The sequence below is a fragment of the Candida pseudojiufengensis genome (assembly GCF_024610245.1).
Source record: "Candida pseudojiufengensis strain CBS 10847 chromosome Unknown scaffold5, whole genome shotgun sequence".
In the NCBI taxonomy this organism is placed as follows: domain Eukaryota; kingdom Fungi; phylum Ascomycota; class Pichiomycetes; order Serinales; family Debaryomycetaceae; genus Lodderomyces; species Lodderomyces pseudojiufengensis.
In genome coordinates this window covers 553,676-577,083 of record NW_026261528.1, presented here as the reverse complement: position 1 = coordinate 577,083, position 23,408 = coordinate 553,676, and the positions used below count along the sequence as shown (strand labels likewise).

General features: G+C 26.1%; 7 protein-coding genes across 7 annotated transcripts; 3 read left to right on the top strand and 4 right to left on the bottom strand. All coding sequences in view use genetic code 12, as the record gives it.

Annotated features, from left to right (window-relative positions):
* Positions 1-2,327: 2,327 nt before the first annotated feature.
* CAS1 (ATP-dependent DNA helicase) lies at positions 2,328-4,595 on the bottom strand (the record flags this gene model as incomplete). Its single annotated transcript, XM_051757247.1, has 1 exon — positions 2,328-4,595. The coding sequence occupies one exon, from the start codon at positions 4,593-4,595 to the stop codon at positions 2,328-2,330; it is 2,268 nt and encodes a 755-aa protein (XP_051614812.1).
* Positions 4,596-8,863: 4,268 nt separating this feature from the next.
* Positions 8,864-9,346, top strand: KGF55_002550 (uncharacterized protein; the record flags this gene model as incomplete). Its single annotated transcript, XM_051757246.1, has 1 exon — positions 8,864-9,346. The coding sequence occupies one exon, from the start codon at positions 8,864-8,866 to the stop codon at positions 9,344-9,346; it is 483 nt and encodes a 160-aa protein (XP_051614811.1).
* Positions 9,347-9,377: 31 nt separating this feature from the next.
* On the bottom strand, positions 9,378-10,088 carry KGF55_002549 (bifunctional thymidylate/uridylate kinase; the record flags this gene model as incomplete). The annotated part of the gene is made up of 1 exon (XM_051757245.1): positions 9,378-10,088. One exon carries the CDS (start codon positions 10,086-10,088, stop codon positions 9,378-9,380), a length of 711 nt encoding a protein of 236 aa, XP_051614810.1.
* Positions 10,089-13,015: 2,927 nt separating this feature from the next.
* On the top strand, positions 13,016-15,913 carry KGF55_002548 (uncharacterized protein; the record flags this gene model as incomplete). The annotated part of the gene is made up of 1 exon (XM_051757244.1): positions 13,016-15,913. The coding sequence occupies one exon, from the start codon at positions 13,016-13,018 to the stop codon at positions 15,911-15,913; it is 2,898 nt and encodes a 965-aa protein (XP_051614809.1).
* Positions 15,914-16,412: 499 nt separating this feature from the next.
* On the top strand, positions 16,413-17,045 carry KGF55_002547 (uncharacterized protein; the record flags this gene model as incomplete). The annotated part of the gene is made up of 1 exon (XM_051757243.1): positions 16,413-17,045. The coding sequence occupies one exon, from the start codon at positions 16,413-16,415 to the stop codon at positions 17,043-17,045; it is 633 nt and encodes a 210-aa protein (XP_051614808.1).
* A 329-nt stretch (positions 17,046-17,374) lies between these two features.
* On the bottom strand, positions 17,375-19,414 carry AVT4 (Avt4p; the record flags this gene model as incomplete). The annotated part of the gene is made up of 1 exon (XM_051757241.1): positions 17,375-19,414. The coding sequence occupies one exon, from the start codon at positions 19,412-19,414 to the stop codon at positions 17,375-17,377; it is 2,040 nt and encodes a 679-aa protein (XP_051614807.1).
* A 293-nt stretch (positions 19,415-19,707) lies between these two features.
* KGF55_002545 (uncharacterized protein) lies at positions 19,708-22,908 on the bottom strand (the record flags this gene model as incomplete). Its single annotated transcript, XM_051757240.1, has 1 exon — positions 19,708-22,908. One exon carries the CDS (start codon positions 22,906-22,908, stop codon positions 19,708-19,710), a length of 3,201 nt encoding a protein of 1,066 aa, XP_051614806.1.
* Between the last annotated feature and the right edge of the window lie 500 nt (positions 22,909-23,408).

Below are 23,408 nucleotides of genomic sequence, written 5' to 3'. Positions count from 1 at the left end.
ATAATAAATTTTGGTTGTAAGTTTAAAAAATATAATTTTTTTGAACACAAATTAGAAAATTTAATTTAATTTAATTTTTAACGTGTTTAATAAAACAATAGTTAAAGAGTGTTTCAAATGAAGATGTTTAAATTAATATTGGAATTAATTAGAGAAAGATCGTTACTTCTATTATTAGATTCAAAACAAGAGTTACTCCAGCCACTTATATTCTCTGTATACGCTGAACTATACTCAGTAAAAATTAATGATCCTCAAATACAACATAACTAATAAAGCCAAGGGCTTAAAACTTGGGGCTAATATAACAGCTGAAGCAAGGATAAAAATTTATAATCAATTATAAATAGAAATATAATTATGAAATTGTATTAATAATAAGATCAACAACAATTGAGAATCTAAATTTAAAACTTAAGTTCTTCTTATTCATCTATCTTCAAGTTGTAAAGTAATAATCAGGTAAAATTTAAAATGTTCCTTAAAAATAAATATTTCATAGTACAAAACAAAATTTGGTGCATAAAGTGAAGATTTAGATCCGAGTAATTTTTTACATACAACTACTGAATCAAATCTTACAATTCAAGATCTATGGATAAGTGCTTATTAAGCTAAACCTCAAATGATATTAGAAATTCAATCATTCATTCATAAATAAAACATGAAAAAGAATTTTGGCTTCGTCTTTTTTGTTAGGATCGACCAAAAAAAAAAAAGGATTGCCAAATTTTTTGCCATGGCTAAGTAAGGTAAGACCAATAACGTAGTATCAGGCGGCAAAACAAATATCAGAAAAAATGGTGACACCAACAACATACTAACATACTGCTCATTTTGACATCATTGAATCAAAACTTTAATTTCTTTTTTTCTTGAATTAGTTCTTACATACCCTAATGATATACATTTTGCTTTGACTTTCAAAAGAGCCCCTGCCCGGTAAAAAAATCTTAAATTAAATATAAAAAGTGAATAATAATGTAAAGTTTTATTCGTTTCAAGAGCATTAACATTCTAACATGAAACTACAATATTTTTTACCTGTGAAAAGGAAGATTTAAGTCTATTGTATGTTTAATCGCTTAATCCCACTTTCTTTAGTACTTACAAACTATGTCGATCTTTTTTTAAATAATACAGAAGATAGTTACCACGACTTACATATTATGAAAATCTCAAATTTGTTCAACTAGTCTAACTTAACTTTGAATTTTATACGTTGATCATGCTCGTCTATTCGATATTAGACCGTCAAAGTCTTTCAACGATGTTCAACAGTTGGACACAGCTAGATTTAGGACTGAATTGAATCATATGTTTAAATCTGATTCATTGATGAGTTATATTTAGTAACATTTACTTATAAATAAATAAAACCATCCAATCGTAAATTTAATCAATTATGGTCTAGAATCAATATAAGTTTAAAGTTGTACCTTACAACCTACAAGCTTATATACAGGTTGGTAGCACTTAATTATTTATTCTCACTCCTTGAAATTATAATAAATATAAATTTATTGTTAGACTACTTAAAGAATTAAATCAATTAATCACTTCTTCTTTTCTTCATCAATCTATTTTATAAAATCGTCCAGATCCGTTGTTGAATCAATGATGTTTTGATATTCTCAACTAACAATTATGGATTTATTAATTGATAATTAGTTAAATGTCATAATTACATTGTGATAGTGAGGATTATTTAAATGTTATGGATACAATAATGGATCACGATGATTTGAAAAAGTATAGATGATTAACTCAAACTTATTGAAATTTTGTATTATGAGATAGGTAAGTTAAGTCCATAATGAGGAAACTCAATATTGAAACCCAAATTAAACTAAACTAAACTTGAGTTTATAGCGAAATAAGTTGAATTTAGTTGGAGTTAAATTATGAATTTTTAATGCTTAATTTTAACTTATTAAGGGCTTTCCCAGGTTTCGATTCAAACAAATTGGACAGGTTAGGCTATAAATAAAATAGAAATCTATCCAAGTTGTGTGATTGAAATCTGTAAATGCTCTTGATAAGGGCATTAAAAATTTATAAATAAATGCAAAAATACGATTTATACTACAATTAAATATTTAACTCATTACTTCATTTTTCATTAAATCACTAGATACTATACAATTCAATTATTTATATAAATTTCTTAATACATAAAACTCTTAGTAGTATTTTCAATTTTCTTCCGTCATTACTTCATTAATTTATTAAATTAAACCAATCATAGCATACTTAACGACAATCATTACTTAATATTTCTCATTAAATCATCAAATCTCTCGAAAGAACACTACTCTCAAAGTTGTTTAATTCATTTTTTTAATATTTTTTTCTAAATAATCAGAAATATTATTAATCATATCTTGTTTTTTAACAGCAGTTTGAATATCAGGATTTAATTTTTTAAATTGTTTTAATTGATTCATATTAAAAATATTTAAATTATTATTTTTCCAAGCTATTAAAATTTCTTCAGTTGTTATTTCATTATTTTTTGTTGAACTAATTTTGGAGGTGGTAGTAGATAATGGTTCTGAATTTTTTGAATTTGTTGATAATTCTCCAATTCTTTCTTTAATTTTAGATATAGTTGACTTATCATCATCAGTTAAATTCTTTTTTAAGTCAACTAATTTCCTAAAAGTTATATCATTTTTTTGTAATGATTTATCAGTTGGTAAAAATGGTAATTGTAATAATTCATGTTTTATAACATTAAAATAATAATTTAATGAAGGATTTGGATAATCTCGAGGTTTATAACTATTAATTTCAAAATTTTTAAATAAATTTTTAAATTCATTAACTAGTGGTCTATCAATTAATGATGATTCTGATTCTTCTTCGGTGGTTGATTTTTCAATATATTGAATATAATTTGATGGTAATGCTCTAAAATCTTCTAACCATGGTAATTTACATAATAAAAATCCTTGAGGTAATTCATCATCAACATCTTCTGTATTATTTTCATTTTTTAAGTCACTTTTTGATGAACAAATTGTTTGAGTTGGATACATTGCATATAAATGAGGTTTTGAATTAGATCTAATACATCCAATAACAATAATATATTTTTGTAATTTTAATGTTGATCTATATAATGATGCAAAAGTTTTTAATGAATTAGTAAAACCTCCAGATTGTTTTGATGCATTATTTGCCGAAATTCCATTATTTAAATCAGCACTTATGAAAATTGGAGTTGAACAAATATATGAAGGATTAAAAGTATTTAAATCTCTAAATCCTATAATTTTTAAATAAGGAGCTTTTGAATATGAGATTGATAAAATATAATTATTATCATCTTGATCTTCTATATCATCTGGGAATTCCACTTCGTCTAAATCTTCTTTTTTTATATCTTTAGTTTCACTTTTTTCCTGTAATCTATGATCAAAAGTATAATTTCTTAAAAATTCAATTTGTTCACGATTTAATAATAATATATCATCTCCACCACCCAATGGAAACCCCTTGAAAATCCCACTTTCTTCTTTTTTTTCAACAATTGATAAATTTCTATCTTCTTTTAAATTTATTGGATTTTGAGTTTTTTCATTAATTAAATTTGATTTTATATAAACTTTTTTTATATCTTCTTCTTTTAAATATAATGAAATTTCAGATTTTTTAATTTTTTCATGATTATATAATGTATAACCTTTTATATTACAACCTAAACTTCCACCAACACTTCCATTATCACTTAATATTAAAGGACATGAAAATTGAACTCTATTTATATTTCTTATACTCAAGATTTTTTTTTTAATTTGATTACTTAATATAGGTTGTTGATAATTTATTTGTTGTTTTGATTTATCAAAGAGTGTGGGACTAGTTTGATCTTCTAATTTTATTCTCTTATTTCCTCCAAATTCATCATCATCACCTTGATTAATTTTTAAAAAATTTGTATTTGAAAATATATCAATAAATTTATCAAATTTAAATGGTTTTTCATGATTAAAACTAATAAACATAGGATCAATAATAAAACCAAATCCATCAAAATCATCAACTGTTCTTTTTAAATTTTCTAAAGTCAGTTCTTTTTGAAAAGGTTGATCATTATTTGTTATCCAAATCATTCTTCTCTTGTTAAATTCTTTTTTTTCCATTAATTGATTTATCATTTTACTTAAAATTGAATTTAATTCTGATTCTTCTTTCATTTTTTTATATTTAAAAACACTAGTTAAATCTTCATGATTAGTTAATAAATCATTTAATTTAACCATATTTGATAAATTTAAAACATTTAATTTAAATAATGAATTAAATGTAGGAATTAATAAATTTTTTAATGGTGGTATAGTTTCACAATTATAAAAATATATTCCAATTCCAGTATTTCTTGAAGTTATAATTAATTCTTGCATTAATTCATTTATACTTATTAATATTTCTTTTAATTGTGATATTTGATTTAAATCATTTGAAGGTTTTAAAATTTCTGGTGTTATTTCAATTAAAAAAGTTATTGCTTCTCTTACTTCTGTTTGTCGATATTGTTCTTTATTATTTGGATCATATTCATCTTCATTATTATTGTATCCTGAACTCATATTGATGTTTCCATTTGTTTGATTTAGACGTGTCAGATAGATAAGTAAATTTTAAAAAAAATAGAAGTTTTGTCTTGAGCTAATTGTCGGGGTTTTAGGATTTACGACAGTCAACAAATTCAATTTGTTAGCCTAAGTATAATTATGTAGACATAACTTAAAGAATTTTGTATTATGAATATATGAGAAGAATTCCTAGAGATTCTTGTTGATCAGGTCAAGACTGTTGTCGTTCATTCAGTTTGTATAGTAGCATTTTACTATCGCTGACAGCAAAAATTATTTGGCTACAAAATTACTTGCGTTAATGATAGTGTGATAACATAGAACATCATATATTGCAACAACTTTTACCACCACAGCATAGAAGTTCTTACAAATCACATTCAAAAATCCTCAACAAAGGGAAATGAAGTAATGATTTGGAAGACTATTGGGACATTAAAATTATTCATACATTCAAAAACCCATATTCCAAATATCCCAAACCTTGATCCCTAATGGGTTCAATTTAATTGCTCAAAAATTTGAGCCTGGTGAAGGGAGCTTTTGATTATATAAAGTCGATGTAAAGACATTTTCAAATGCATTTTGTAAGGGTGTTTACTCGAGATTTGACACCATAAACTACTCTTTGTGCTCTCAAATAAAGGGCGATGGGGACATCATGTTTTGTGGAGGTGGACTTTTTGAAAAAAATAGTTCATTTCAAATATTTTGATTTCATCTCAAAGCCAATTCTAACTATACCTTGTTGATAATTTGATAAGTTTAGACATAAAGTATGGGTACCGTTGTCTTATTTAATTGATATTTGATGTGTCAAATTGCTTTGTTCTTTCACTGATGTAGTATGAAAATTATCAAAATATATTCAAAACTTGATAGATTAAAATTTAAAACGAGTTGTTTTCAATTTTAAAATTGCAGAGGTGGCAAGTATTTTTTATTTGAATGTATTCATGATTAATCATTATGGCGTTTTGAGGGCTCATACCATCAGGGAGTATTCATTTAGATCGAAGTTACTCTATTCCATACAGCTGAAACAACCTTTTTTGTGTAATTATATTAATATTGAAACCACATTGTAAGAAGAAAACTGAAATCATCTGCAAACATTCTTTAATGTTTTTTAGAGTAAGATTATGGAATTTAGATGTCAGTGCCGTGTCCTCTTTGATTGCAGATTTCTCATCATAATGCTTGCGGTGAGTGCTATATCTACTTGATTACGACAAGAATCGAAGTTTATTCATATTTGGCTAATCTAGTTAGTCTGTTCGGTGCCCTTTGCCCTTTTCTAAAAATTAGTTTTCAAATTTCGAGTTCACCTTAAAGCTGAAAAAGTCTAAAACTGTATATTTCAATCTTTGAATGTGAATGTAGTTAGTATGAGTATGTCTGTTGACAACTCAGAGTTGATTGAATTAGTGTACTATCGAAGGTGTTTCAATCATACTTTTTTAACATTTTGCTTTTTCTGTACCTGCGAAGTTAACAATAACACATGTGCCTTAAAATCGTATAGAAGATAATATCTCAAGAATTCAAAGTATCTTTTTTGCACCCAATAATAGATTTTATGGTATATACGTGTTGACGAGAAAGACTGATTTTCCAATGTTTGCGATCGAAATTAACATAAAGCTAAATACATAACTCAATGCACGGGTGAGTTACAAACATGTTTTTTCACAATTATCCGAAGGGCCATATCTCATTTGACCCGAAAATTTATTGTCTATCGTAGGCACCATACCATCAGTTTACAAATATTTGAACAATTATTAAAAATATACCAATCTAAATTGTTAATCGAAACAAAACTCTAACTCGAAGTACATTTAAAATTATTCAACTAAAACAACTAATTTATTTGACTTAAACCTTAGTAAAAAATTAAAAATTTTGCCCTTCTATGGAGTTTTATGCATTGGGATGGGAGGAGCGTATCCCCAATTCATTTATTTCAAAAATTTTTATCAAGCTTTAAAGCTCTAATTTAATTGTAACTTTGAATTTAACTCAAGATTTTAACTGCGATTTGTATTGGAAAATTCTTGGTTAATGTTGTCTCTGTTAATGAGTTCTAGAAAGTCAAGGTGAAACTTTACATTTTTTTTTACATTTTGAAAATCCAAAATACACAACCCAAATTTAATTCGTGAAACTTCGAGAGTTAATATTATTGTTAACGACGAATATAGAGGTACTTTTTTTAATTAACAATGCAGAATAACTTTAAATATAGATCTGGACATCAGAAATGGAAAATTAAGAATAAATCAAAATGATCAAGAATAAATTAATAATTTAAATGAAAATATTGGAGTTAGAGAAATTGATATATTATCAAATGATGTCGCTTCTTAATATTTATACAAAAGCAGGTAAATGATTTAAAATTTTTGGTCTTTTTCAATCCAGACTAAAGCATTTAAAATTGGCCCCGCGGAAGAGCTGGAGTTAATAACTAAAAACCGGCATTTTGTTGAAAGAACAGGTCACATTGGATAGAGAGAAGAAATTAATATCCCCCTAATGGCCAAAACCAGTTTGATATGTAACAAAATGTTGAAGTATGATGCCTTTTTTGAAGGTCCAAAATCCTTCCAAATAGCCCAAAATTTCATTTTTTTACGATTCGGACCTGCAAAAAAATTTAAAATTCAAACATTTCAATACAACTTTTTATTTAGAGCATAAGATATGAGTTATATAACTATGATATAATAGTATAAAGCTCCTGGTTAATTATAAAGCTACTTAGAATTGAATTCATCGAATATTGAAGGATTTACAGAAATATTACAATTTTTATTAATTCTATATTTAAGCTTTTCATGTTGCTCAGTTGATTTCCAAAAGATATTTATATTAAAATTCAAAGTTTAATCCACATCATTCACTAACTCTGTGATCAAAATTTAAATTCAACATAAACTTATTTGTGATAATTGAGTTTTTAATCAATATTTCACTGAAAAACACCAACTCGATTTCTCAAGTTACTTTGGTAACGACACTACCGTTTTTATTAATTATTGCGTTACGGCGCTCAAGTACTGTATATAGTCATTAAGAGGGGTCTCGAAACACTAGCGAAAGATTAATTTGCAACCAACTTATATCTATTCAAAATTTATAATGCTTATATCTAGAGGTCCTTATCTCATCATCCTTTATTTATTCATCTTAACGAATATTATTGAGAACCAAAAGGTATTAACGAAAGAAAACAAGCACAAGCACCATCAGCGAAATCTTTTCCATCCCATATGCTACAATCTCTGTACTAGTCACTCAATTATTTCCATTTTTTTTCAAATTCAGTTTTGGCTAAAATAACAGATCTGATATCAAGATAGAATACATTAAAGTTCAATTTTTTTGAAATAGTTGAGCCATTATTTCTCCAAATGGTTGGAAATCTTGTTTTATATCTTGAATTTGCAAATTTTGAAATTTCAGATTCTGGATAATATCATCCTATCAACTTGTCTTCTCTTTTTATACAACATTTGTTTTCTATATAATTGAACTTATAAAACCATTTGATATAATTTAAATAAATAAAAATTTGTGTAAAGTATAATTCATTGGTGGTGGTATGATATTCGAGAATGGTTGTGTAATACCGGGGACCATTACATTTGTATTATTACTATTTCCACTAAATGCAACTCCATAACAATTTTCGATATCTTCGTTCACCTTTTGGTTGATGCACCCATTATCACTACTGATGAGACCATTCAACTTTTAATTCGATACCATTAGCAATCAAAAGTCCATAAAACTTGCCGTATTGATGAAATTGTTTAGCTTGTTGTGAGAATATAAAATAAAATTCTAATTGACTATTAGGAAACTTAATAACTATTTTTAATGGACCTCTACAAGTGTTGTTGATTGAGATGTCAAGCTACTCACCCAGTATAATCACTCCAACATTTTACCGATTAATTTATGAAATATGGCTTAAAATGGTAGACTTCATAGTAAATTTAACTTTAATCAAATATGTGTATTTGGTTGTAAGTATCCAAAGGAAATGAGATGGAAATTCACACTTGAGGAAAATCGACTTAGCTGTATGAGACGTGTATCATAAATGAAAGAGTATTAAAGTTAGTTCTCATTTTGTGGTTGTAAAAATAAAGATCATGAAATATCCGTTCCTTGCGTTTTTCACAATCAATAAATCAATTCATCTAACACCATCATTAAACTCACTAATATATTAGATGTAACTATCCTAGGTTATGTCAATTCAATTCATACTAGTATTAAATAGACAAGGAAAATCACGATTAGTTAAATGGTTTAATAATTCATTAACATTACAACAAAAACAACAAAATATAATAGATATTCATAGATTAATATCAAGTAGAGATTCAAAACATCAATCAAATTTTGTACAATTTAATCCATCTAGCCACCAACACGCTGTTTCTTCGAAGGGTCAACAACAAAATTATAAATTATGTTATAGAAGATATGCAGGATTATATTTTATAATATCAATAGATCCCAAAGAAAATGAATTAATTTATTTAGAAAGTCTTCACTTTTTTGTTGAAATTTTAGATATTTATTTTAAAAATGTTTGTGAAATTGATTTAATTTTTAATTTTTATAAATTATATTTTATAATGGATGAAATTTATTTAGGTGGTGAAATTCAAGATATTTCAAAACAGAAAATATTGCAGAGATTGGAGATGTTAGATTCAATTGATTAATGAAATCTATGATCATTATATAAGATTCTAATTATATACGTTTTATTGGATTATTTGTTAATTTATTTCCACCAACATCTTCAATCATTTCCCATAATAAATTAGTTATAGTATCAATATTCATATTATTTATATCAATAATTTTTATAGAATCATCTCCTTTTAAAATTAAATCATTAAGAATTTTTAAAAACAGTTCTCTTACATTTTCTTGAAATGTTTCTTGTTCATATCTTTCTTGTCCGAATCCTTTCCTTTTGGATATTTCTTCTGGTTTTAAAGTTAAAAATAATGTTAAATCTGGTTTAGGTAAACCTTTATCTGGTGTTAATAACCATTCTAAATTAGATAAATTAATTTTATTTTCACTATTTGTTATATTTTTAGATTTATCATCTTTATTTGTATCATTTGTAGTGTCTACTTTATTTTTTGCTAATGTATAAGCTAAACCAGAATAAATATATCTATCTAATATAACAAAATATTCATCATTTAATAATTTTTCAATTTCATCATTTAATTCCCATCTATTAGCACTAAATAATAAATGAGCAGATTGATCATTTAATTTAAAATTGGGGTTTGTTAAATATTCATTTATTAATTTTCCAATTTGAGTTGATCTTTCTGGAAATTTTATTAATTTTGATTTTGAAAATTTTTTAATTAAATTTAAACATTGAGTTGATTTTCCTGTTCTATCTAATCCTTCTATTAGTATTAATTGACCTCTAGGCATTTTTGATATTATGTTTTGTTTGTTTGATCTAGTTTTTGTTGTAGATCTAATAGTATATTTGAGTAATATAAAATTGATAAAGATAAAACGCGCTTAATAAAGATGAAGAGAGAGAAAGATATTTTTCTAGAACGAAAGTTCGTTTTAACAGACCAGCTAAACTTGCTGTTAGTTCAAAACTTGCTTTTAAGTTCAAAACTAGCTTTCATTCTATCGATACCCTCAGTAATCGAGTAAAAATATAAAAGGGATTATGACCGAGAGAATCAATGTTTTAACTCATCAACCGGAGATACACCCTTTTTGTTTTTGTTCTCCAATACCATCATATCTTGAACTTATTATCTAAAAGAACGCAATGTCTTTCTGTTTCAGAAGAAACAACGATAAAAGTTAGAATTTGTCAACGGCTATCAAGTTCATCAAATTAGAATAGATTGAAAAACGACGCCATTGAGATGGATTAGGTTGATTCAAAAGAAGAGAAATGAAATGTTAGATGATTTTTTTTCGCTTTGTTAATGTTTTTTCGATTCAAAGACGTGTACTTTCGACCTAAAAATCGAGTGAATACTGTCAAACCAAAAGTTAGGCTAAAGCGAGGAAGAAGCCAAAATTTATCTTAAGTCACAAGACCATTAATTTATAGACTAGATTGAATAAGATTGTAAAAATGAAAACAATAATAACCTCAATGCATAGAACAAAAAAAAAACAGAGCCAAGCAAATCGGTGTTTAGATCTCAACCGATATCAGATCTTTAGATTTGAGACATTGATGATTTAAAAGTTGATCAAACCATGAGAGTCTCAAAGTACCTTATGTACTTACTTTATGTAACCTAATTCGTATAAATTATTACTTAGTTTGGTTAATTAATTGAATTGGAAAGTTTAAACCTTACTTAACCCTTTCGAACAAGAAGTGTAAGTTAGTCAAAAAAATTTTGATATCTAGTACAAATCTGACACAAAAATACATTCTGAATCGAAGCAAGTTAGATCGAGATTTTGTAAGTAGACTATCGTTAATTTCGAAATTTTAAAACAGATTGCAGATTTGTTTTACTTTCGTTTCCTTCTTATTGTTTTCAATGGGCTGAGTATTTACTAGTTTTGCCTAACATTCTCAATCGCCTCTTTTTGATCAATTTCAAGCTCGGTTGGTAAATTCAAACTCGCTTTGACAGATTAATTAAATTGATACACATTTCTATGATGGTGAATGCTTCAATTCTTTTGTGGACTTGAAACAGATTTGGTTGGCATAGTTTAAATCTGATCAATAAAGAGTTCGTAATTCAAAATTCTATTCGTATTAATAATTAATTCAATATTTCGTAATTTATTCAAATAATTAATCTATATATAAACAAGGAGTTTTGAATAACTCATTCAGGTTAAAAAGTGATTGTGATGGAGAAGCACCTGTTGAATAATTGTTATGATTTACATGATGAGGATAAATACGGCAGTATTTATAAACCCGTATATATTGTTCTTATGGAAGAAAATCTATATTTAGAGAGTTCTTTTTAAAACGGATGAGACGGTGATAAATTAAATCGAATTTTTTTGTTTGATTCAGATTTTCCTCTTTTTCAAAAACGAACTTTAATCAGGAACGAACAACTTTTTGAATAAGCCTGAGGAGTATATTGTAAAGGTAAGACAATACTGGGATATGATTGAATATCAGTATAGGCTAATTGTACACTGTTATAATCTAAATTCAGTACTATAATAATCCCAAATCAGTGTCAGGTATATCAGATCTGAGACACTGATTTGAAATCTTGAATTTCTTTTTGTAACGTTGAAATCTTCTATTTAATTTTTCCCTTTTTAAAATTTATTAATTGGGCCTAAGAGAATTGACACTTTTTCTTATTAGCTTTAACACGAATTATTAATACTTGAGCCAAGAAGGAAAGGCAGTTGTACCAACTTCGTATGAATATAATGATCTAGGACTGAACAATTATCTATTTAAACCAATACTGTTATAGCTGTATGTAACTTTATATTTAATACGGGTATAGTGTACATATTATTGAGTGTATTTTTGTGTTTAAATTCCTCGAGATAAATTTAAATTGCTTCTATTCAGTAAACTTACACTTTACACTTTTAACAATAACACATTAACAATATTAATTTTTTTACAACACTTTTTCTTTTTATCTTTATCTTACAACCAACCAAACCACTTCCTCAACGTTCATACCAATAGAGTCATTATTTCTTTAAGTAGTTGTTATTCCAATCGCTAATATATATTCTAACTTACTCATTCACTTTGCTAAGAAAAAATGTCACAACAACTACAAAGAATAATTTCAAGTATGTTTAAATTTTTTTAAATTTAAAAAGTTAAAAAGTGTCAGATTTATACATTTATATACATCAAATGAACATCATTTGGAGAAAAAAAGAAGAGATTTCATCATCTAGATAAAATTTTTAAACAATTGGATCAACATTTATAATTCAAATCACTTTGGTAATTCAATTCATAAATTAGTGTATCAAAAATTTAAATTATCTTTTTACATCGTGTTTCAATTCTAAATAATAATTTAATTACAGACTAAAAGAAATTGGGAAATACGAACAAGAAAAAAAAATATTTATTAAGTCAAAGAAGAAGAAATAGAACCACCAACCACTGTGTGATATTCTACAAAGTATTCGGTGAAAAGTTTTAATTACTACTGGCATCAGCCTAAATTATCCACATTACTCTTGATTTAACACTAATCCAGAAATTTAGATCCAATTGAGACATTTATAGTCATTGTACTTTAAATAAGAAGGAAATTTGAACACCTCATTGAAAGCACAATCTTCTAATATATTCATCATCATCACCTAAGAATCTAGAGAATTTCAAGATTTCAAACAAATCTGACACTTACTTTTCAAAAATGCTATCCTCTTATTCATCTGAATTTATAATACTAACAACAACTTTAATAGTTGGTTCAAATCCAAATTTAGCTTTTTATTCATGGAGAATTAATCAACTTGATTCTACCGAATTAACTATAGTTGATCCAGAAATTGATTCAACTTTCCCCATACAATTTCAATCATCACTGTTAGGTTCATCACAATTAAAACCAAATTATTTTTATAACTCTATACAAAATATACCAACAAATAAAAAATTTGATGTAATTATATTAAGTTGTAATTCATTACAAGATTTTCAAATAATATGTTCTCAATTATCAAATTTAATAGATGATAAATCAATAATAATAGTTGAATCAACTGGTTATATAAATTTAGAACCTTTTATATCAATGAGTTTATCAAAAAATTCTTCCATATGTGTAATGTCAATAATGAATGAAAGTGATGTTCGTAAAATTTCAATAAATAAATATCGTCATCAAATTAGAAATAATGATACAAGAATTTATTTTGGTACAACTACATCAACAGGAAAATTAAATTCAAATTTTAATTTTCAAAAATTTTATAAAGTTTTACAAAATGTTCAAGATAAAAGTAATAATGCTATAACTTTATTAAAAAGTAGTAACCCTAAGGAATTTATGACATATCAATGGAAATTAGCATTACCAAGAATTGTATTAAATCCAATAATGATATTATTTGAATTGGAGTTCCCAGAATTATTAAAAAATCAAATATTATCAAAACCTTTAGTAACTGGATTAATAAATGAATTATTTAAATTAATTAAAAAAATGGATTGTAAATTAGTTAAAGGATTTGAAAATGAATCAAATTTATTAAAAAGTTGGTGTAATATTTATCCAATTACTAAATCAAATGATAATTTTATAAATTCTCCAATATTATTTTATAATTTTTATCATTCTTTTAATCTTGATTTAGATTTATTATTATTACAACCAATTTTATTAGGTGATGATAATGGTATAAGAACTCCATATTTAGAAAATCTTTATTCAGTAATGTGTCAATATAATAATATTAATCAAGGTTCTGCCATTTTTTTCAAAAGAAAAAATTCAAATGAACAAGATCCAAATAAATTAATACAATTATCTAATTTAGATGAAGAAATTAAAATTAAAATTGATAAACAATTACAAATTGATGCAATTATACAAGATAATGAAAAATTAAAAACCAAACAAGATAATGAAATAAGAGTTCAAGAAATTAATTTAAAATCAATACAACAAAAAATTATAGATGTTGAATCAAAATTATCAAATATAAATTATGAATATGAAAAAAAATCAAAATCTTTAGAATTTGAACATGAAACTAAATTTAAACAATTAAATGAAGAATATAATCAAAAATTAAAAGATTTAGAAATTAATTTTCAAAAACAAAAATTAAGTGGTGGTAATAATCATTCACCTAATAATTCAATACAACCACCAGTACCACCTCAAGAAGAATCAAGAAATATAAATAATGGATATAGAGATTCAATAATGACACAAGATGGTTTATCTGATTTGAAACATATTGTTCAATATGGAGCTACTTTAAATGGAGAAACTACTCAACCACCAAACCAATTACAACCACCAGTTCAACCACAAGCAAACAAATCAACAAGTGATAATAATTCAGAAATATTTGTTGATACTCAAAATGGTGGGGATTTACCTCCTCATATAATGCAAAAGGAAATGGAATTAAGAAGAAGAGAAGAAGCATTAAGATCAAGAGAAAGACGAAGTAGTAATGGTGGTTTCCAACCTCAACAATTTCCACAGCAACAACCTCCACAACAATATAATTATAATCAACAACCTTATAACCCTCAACAACCTCCACAACAAAGGCTGTATTTTAATCAACAACCTCAATATGGTCCACCACCAAATAATGCATATTCAGATCAACAACCACCTCATGGATTACCATCTGGTGGATTACCACAAAATCAATTCCCTCCACCTTTAAAATCAAATGGATCAATGACTAATATGAATAAATATAATAATCCACAACAATACCCACCTCAACAAATGAATGGAGGTTATGCACAACCGCAATATCAAACACAACAACAACCACCAAGAAGATTAAGTTCAATGCCTGGAGGTATAAATAGTTTTCATGATTATCAACAACAACAACAATATAACCAACAATTATTACAACAACAACAAATTCCTCATCAACAATATCAACAATCAAATCATTCAAGTTTTAATAATGCAGCACCAATAGATCCATTTTTAGAAGGTAGATTTAAATCTAACCCAAAGAAGACAAATAGAAGATCTCAAATGCCCATTTTATCTGGTAATTTAGATGGTTTTGATATGGGAGGTAGAGGTGGAATGCCGCAACCTGGTAGTAATAGAAAATCAATGAGTTTAACAAATCAATTAAATTCACCACCACAGGCAAGAAGATCATCAAGTAATCCAATGTTATTAAATATGCCTCAACAAAGTTATAATCAGCAACAACATCCAGGTATACCTCAAAATTTACAATCACAACAAAATTTAACTCAAGTAAATGAATCAAATTCAACAACAGCAAATACTCATTCAAATTCAAATTCAAATTCAAATTCAAGTTATTTACAACCTCCAAATATGAATAGTTCATCAAGTTCAACAAATACAAATGATACTCCAACAACTCAATTACATGATCATAATGATGATGATCATGTTCAATTAAATGTTCCTTTATATAATAATAATAATTCAACTGGAAATGTAAATACGAAGTTAAATGGAACTATGAATAATGTAAATGGTGTTGGTCAACCTTTAGGTGGAATTGCTGAATCTAATACTGTTAATGGAGAAATTAAAAAGAAAAAGAAATTTTTTGGAAGAGGATAATTTAATTAGGTGCAAACAATTTAGTTGGTTTACAAAAAGTTTTGGGATTAATTTTGATTTGATTTTGATTTGATTGAATGGGTTTGATTGATTTTAGTTCATTTTAGTTGTATTTAGGTTTAAGAAAAAGTAATGTAATGTAATGTATATCATTAGTAAGATTAACATATCACTTCTTAATTACATCTATCATTTAATATTTTGAATAACATAGATTATCAATATTTGAGTCCAGATTCTTTTTTCAATTATAATGTTGAAAATATAGAGTTTGAGCTTTGACTGTAATTTTTTTCGCAACCAAAAAAATGAAATTTCTATTGGTGAAAAAAAATATACCGAATAATTCTAACCAAAGCATTAACCAAAAATATAAAACACAAACTAATACTTCCACCTTCCATAAACTCAATTCTTCTAGCTTTTGTAACGTTGGACCTATATCAATTTATACTCATCGAAAACAAAACAAAGCAAAAATCATCAACAAATAAAAAATATGTCACCAACTAGATCATTTTATTCAGAAAATTATGAAGAGATAACTCCAAAACCAGGTACAATTATCCCTATATCAAAAAAATTAGCCCGTGAAGAATCATCACATGGAGAATATGAAGAAATAGATGGAATGATAATAAGATCAACTCCAAATTTAGAAAAATTTAGTAATTCCCTTCGTAATTCATTTATAAATAAATTTCAAATTGCTGAATATGAACTCAAGAATTTAAAACATGCTTTTAATAATGAAATTAGAAATGCTGAATATAATTACAATAAAATTGTTGTTGAACGTTTATTACCTAATTTAATTTATATTTTAACTTTTACACTTACGGGATCAATATTAGTACGTAATAGAAACATAGGGTTAAGATTTTTTACACCAATTATATTTGGTGGAATTGCAACTTCTTATTATATGCCAAAAACTTTTCAAAATTTAAATTATGAAGTATCTAATTTGGAAAAGCAATATATACCTGAGTTACATAAATCTAGAATTGATTTAAATAAAGATTTACAAAAATGGGATTCTGAATTTCAAAAACTGAGAGTTAAATTTAATGATGATGTTATTCGTAATGTTCATTATTGGAGGAAAGAAATTGAAAAAAAATTTGAATAATTTTTAGAATAAAAATTAATGCAAATAATGTTTATTAAATTCTATTGTCTAGTAGTAATTTTTTACTTTATATTCCATAAGATCGATCTTTCAAGTAAATAATATTTGATAACTTGTATAAATCATTGCTATCACTCCAATAACAATTAATAAATAATCTAATTGACCTAACCAAAATCTTTTATGTCTTTCTTTTTCATTTATATTTTTAGATGATACATTACAACAACCTTTTAAATGAAGTAATGGACAATATACATAAATTAATGGAATACAACAAAAATTTCCAATAAATGAACTAAAAAAATGTTAGTACTTAATTCAATGATTCAGTTAGTTGTAAAGTTTACATACACAAATTTATCTAAATTTTTCCCACCTAAAAATGCAATAAAAGCAGTTAAACAAACAAATAAAGTTCTAAATAAATTTTTAAACCATTTTACTTTTTTTGAAATTTTACCACTTGAATTTAAAGAAAATAATTTAGATTCAATTAATCTTATTGCTGGGAATAATTGTAATGGAGTTGATAATAATATAGCTAATGAATAAAAAAATTGAGTCATTATAATTAATATTGAATCTTGTGGTAAATTTAATAATATAACTGTTTTAATATGTGAACCAAATGTTAAATAACCTAAAGTTCCAATTATAATAAACATAAGAGTTATAGTTATCATTACTTTATATAAAACTTTTGGAAAATTTTGAGGATAAATCATTGATTCTTGTATTGGAATAATTAAACCAATTCCTTCAAATGCAAATATGGCAGTACCAATAAATAATGAAAAATCTTCCTTGTTGAAAAAAAATTCAATATTTGGTCCAAATTTAAAATTATCCATTATTATAAATTCATAATTAATAAAATACATTATTATAACAAGACCCATCATTATAAATAAATTAGCTAAAACTGCTGAAATTGAAAGCTTTGTGATATCACGAATTAAACTTATTGGTATAACAATAATAACTTGTAATAAAATAAACCAATATATTGGAAATTCAAATTCTAAATCATTTAAATCCGTTATATCTAACAAGTTTAAAACATTCAATACAAATGCTCTTAAATTTTCAGATGTGAAAACAATATAAGCAGCAACAAATCCAATTTGTGATATAACGATTGAAAATAATATTAATTTTTGTAACCATGGTCCATAAAGTTTTAAACCAATTTCTGCAAATCCAGAAACTTTTGTTTTATTTTTTGTTATAACTAAAATTAAATAACACCACCATGATAATATTGCAAAAAATATTAATAAACTAATTGAAAAAATTAATCCACCATTTGCAAAAGCTTTTGGTAAAAATAATACTCCTGTACCAACAAATGCTTTTAATAATAAAAAATATGCTTTTTTATCAGTTGCTGTTCCCTTCGGATTATAATTGTCAGAAGATCGTAATAATAATGGAGTATCTTCAGAATGTTGTGGATAAAATAACTTCTTCTGTTGATGTTGCTTTTGAAATTCTGATATTTCTGTTTCTTCTTCTGGATCTTCTAAATCTTCCCCTGCAAAATGTCCATAAATACTTAAAAATTCAATAAAATTCCTAGTTACAAAATTAGGTGAGATTGGTCTATATATTGGTCCATTTTCTATATCTTCACCACTTGTTAGTTTGTTATGATTATAAGGTTGTTGATATTCATAATTCAGTTCATTATCTTGATGTAGTGCATGTACCTGTTGCTGATGCTGCTGCTGATTATTTTTCTGTTGTTGATGTTGTTGAATTAAAAATTCTCTTCTAAATCCACCAGGTACATTAAATGAACTAGCTCTTGATTTTATTGAAGAATTATCTGAATCATCATCACCTTCTCCATTAAAACTTTTTGATCTTTTTAATTTTGGTTTGATTTCTAAATCTTGTTGAATTTTATATAAATCTCTTGTTATATCACCACCTTCATTTTTTAAATTTGAATCTGAATCTTTTGATAAATGTTTTGAAATTTTTGATATAATTTTTGGATCATTTATACCTTCACTTAAATCTACTTTATCAAACTCTTGTATTGTTTTGGTAGTAGGTTTTTTCCCAATATTATCATTAGATGAATTTGAAGTTTCTATTAATGCAGATTCATTATCATTATTATTTCCCATATAATTAGTTTTTAATTGAGGTATAGGAGTATTTTCTCTTAAAAATTGAGTATTTGAAACATATGAATTGTTTTGTGAACCTCTTGGAGATGACGAATTTTGATTATTATTAGTATAGGGAGAACTAGATATTGGTGATCTTGTTAATAATGCAATAGATCTTCTTCTTTCATTTGTTTCTTTTGAATTTGGAATGGGTTGATTTGTCTTTATATCTTTGGGTTTTGTCATTTGTTTAGTGATATGCTTATATCATTTGCTTAGGCTTATCTAACTCTATTACTCTTGGTGTTTCAGTTGTACGTAGTGAAGTAGTGTTATGACTTTTCTATAATTAGTTTCTATTGATAGAGTAGATCAAAACCGTTATTTTTATTTTGATAGAAATCAACAAAAGAAATTTGGGTCTCAATCACGTGGTAGCAATCTGTTACATTTTTAAATCTTTAATAAATGGCATTAAATATACCAATTCATTCATTAAATAAGTAGGTAGTTCTATATATTATACATATGACTTATATTCATATAGATTCTATAGATATTCCAAACTTAGCCAACTTATCAACAGCTTTTCCATATCCAAATTGAGAAGAATTAGAATAATATTCAATAGCTAAATCTTTTGAATTTTCCATTTCATATTCATAAATTTCACCTAATTTATATAAAACTCTTGAATCTTTACTATTTAAATTTAAAACTTTATTAAAAAATTCAATACTTTTTTCAATATTTTTTGAAATTCCAAAATCTTGTCCATATGGTTCAACAAAATCATTTTTTAATAAACATGCCATTATAAAAAATGCTTTACATTTTAAACTTGATTTTAAATCATTTGGACTTGATGATGATTCAATTTCTTTTATGATTTTTGAAATATGAGTTACGGAAGATTTAATAAATATAGCTTTATTTGCAGAAGGTTGTTGTTTATGATTTAAATAATCTCCTTTTATAGTAATATAATTATATAATTTAAAATTAGTTGAATTTATAAGCATCTTGGCCCATAATAATCTATATTCCATTGATTTATTACCTGATGAAATTTCAGATCTTAATGATTTGAATTCTTCAATCTTTTTTAAAATTACGGGATCTAATGTTTTTAGATGATCTTGTTGTTGTTGTTGTCTTTGCTGAATTTGTTGTTGATTAAAAATTGGCATACTATTTCTTTTATTTGAATAATCATTCATATTCATCATTGACATTCTTTTAGAATCTGGAGCCATCATGCTTTGACGTTTATTATTGTTGTTATTATTGTTGGAAAATTGATCATTAAAACCTCCATAATATTCAGTATTTTGATAAAGCATTGGATTCATACCCGTATTCATCGCAAATGGTGACATAGGTAATCCATTCATTCCCATTGGATTCATTTGATTCATTTGCATTTGTAATTGCATCTGCATCATTGGATTTGGTGGCATCATATTCATATCAGGTAATGGTGGTAATGGATAATTTAGTTGTAATTTATGTGGTGGTGGTGATGATGATTTAGATGATAATTGTTTATTTTGTTTCTGTTTTTGATTCTTTTGTTGTGTTTGTTGCTGTTCTTGTTTAGTATTTCTAATATCATTTAATGTAGATTGTTTTGAATTTTGTCTTATACTACCAACTTGAAATCTATCTTCACTTTGTATGGAATTATATGAACCTTCTGATGAAGTTGTATCTTTTCTGTTTAATGTATCAATAGGAGATGGTAATTTTTCATATAATGAAGTTGGAGATTCCAAGGTTTCAATTACTAAAGTTTTATCATATTCTTCTTCAGTTTGTATGGATTTTGTATTTGATGTATTCTCTTTTGTATTTTCTTGATCTTGTTCGTCTTCTTCTTCCTCTTGATCTTCATCATCATCGAATAGAAACTTATTATAGTCAGAAATTTGTCTAGATGTATCTCTTTTCTTTTCCAATTTCAAATCATTCAATGAATGAGCAACAGAATCGATCTTGTAGGAAGAATCAATGAATTCATTTTTCTCATCTTCTCTTTCTTCAACATCATCATCATCATCAATTTCATTTTCTTCTTTATATCCGTTAAAAGAACCTGGTTTGAAATTCAGTTCTAGAGAAGCAACTCTTTGATGTCTTACATTTGAATCCAAATTTAAATTTTTATTAATAAAATGATGATGTTGTGGTTCAGAAGCAAATCTATTTGATTTTAGATTACATTTTCTTGAATTTTGAATTAATTCATCAGTCGAATCATTCAATTGTTTATTTTTTAATTTTCTTGATTTCTGATAAGCTTTTAAAAAAGTTTCTGATGAATCATTTATAGAATTTGGCAAATTTGGTTCTGAATTACTTGATGGTAGATTTTGTTGTTGTTTTTGTTGTTTTTGTTGTTGCTTAGTAATATGTGAGTTCGAACCTATTGTTTGGTCGTATACATTTTGTAATGATTGAGATTGATGAATCATATTTGAAGATGATGGTTGTCTATTCTTTGATTTTGGTTGGGTTTGTTGATATTGCGGAGTTTGCATTTGTTGTTGTTGTAGCTGTTGCTGTTGAAATTGTTGTTGTTGTATCATATAAGCATTTGGATTATTGAACATATAAGGCATTTGCATCATTTGTTGGTAATTGTAAGGCATCACTTGGTTTTGGTTAGGATAAAACATAGGTTGTCTCATTTGTTGTTGTTGTGCTTGTTGTTGTTGAAAAGCTAATGCTTGATAATACATTTTCCATTGCTCATAATAAGGATGTTGAGTAGGTTGAAAAGATCCTGTATTTGAAGAAGCGTCATCATCATCATCTGATTCTGTATCAGCATCTTGTTCATGATCGATTGTAGGCTGGTGCTGCTGTTGTAATTGTTGATGTTGATGTTGTTGAGGAGACACAGGATTACTATAAATATGGTTGTTTTGATTATAGTTATGTGAAAGTTGTTGAGGTGGTTGTTGATATCCAAAATATAATTGTTGATTATATGCTTCTGAATTTATACTTTGTCTTGAATTTGGATTTTGTTTGTAGTATGATGTAGGTTTAGCGGATGTTGGTGTGTTTTGATAAATGTTTTTTCTACTCCCATCAGGTGATGGAGTCTTGTATTTTGGAGAGACCAGCTTTGTTGACGATTCAGGTTGCTGTTGATGATATTTTCTATCTTGAGTAAATTGAGAAGGCTGAGTTTTGTTTGGAGTATTTACCTTTGTAGATTCTTTAGTTTCTGTGCTACTTTGAATTCTTGGTTCTGTTTCTATATTTTCATCAGTTATGGGAACATTTGATTCATTTATCAAAATTGAATTAAGTTTAATTGGAGATATTGAACTTTCTCTTGTACTATGGTGATCAGGGGAAGTATTTACATTCTCAAATTGGTTATGATGAGTATAATGCTTCGGTTCTGTAGGATATGGAGCTGTTGTGTTGTTCGAGTTATGATTAGTTAAATTATCCAAATTTGGTCTTAATGCAATTGGAATTTGTTTATTTGTATTTGGTGCTATATTATTTTTATAATTATTTGATGTATATGAATCAGTTGATGTATATGAAGAAGTTGAACCAGTATTCAGGAATTCACTTTCACTATAGGATTGTTTTGTTGATGATCTTCTATGACTAATTGGATTGTTTAGTGGTGTGAATGGTTGCGAATGAAGTTGTGGCTGTTGTTGATTAGTATTTTGATGTTTTCCACCATGTCTTATATTTGAAAATAACTGCATCAATTATGAGTTGAGCATGTACTCTCAATGGTTATTAAGGAAACAGAATAAATACTAATGAGCAATGAAATTACTAATTGAACGAGTAGTAGTAAATATATTGACTGAAGTATCTTGAAAGGGGTTTAAAATGAATGAATGGTTGTTGTTGAGTTGATACTAATTCGTTTGTGATGTATACAAGTAACTAAAAATAAATTTGGTAAAAAAAAAGAAAAATAAAAATTTAAAAATAAATTCGTAAATTCACAATTTAATTTTATTATAAGACCATGCGGTTGAATTGTATATGTGCTGTTGTAAATACTTCTGACGTTAATTATAATATCTACCGTTTAATGACTTGAATAATTGTACGATATTTTAGTTTTAGATTCAATTTGTCTTCCTTTTAAGAAACTTTATTAAAATTTAAACTCAGGGGAAATAAAAAAGATTGATTTAATTTTTGACAAATTAAAGGGTCATCAAATTAGTAATGTTAAAAAATGAATCAAAGC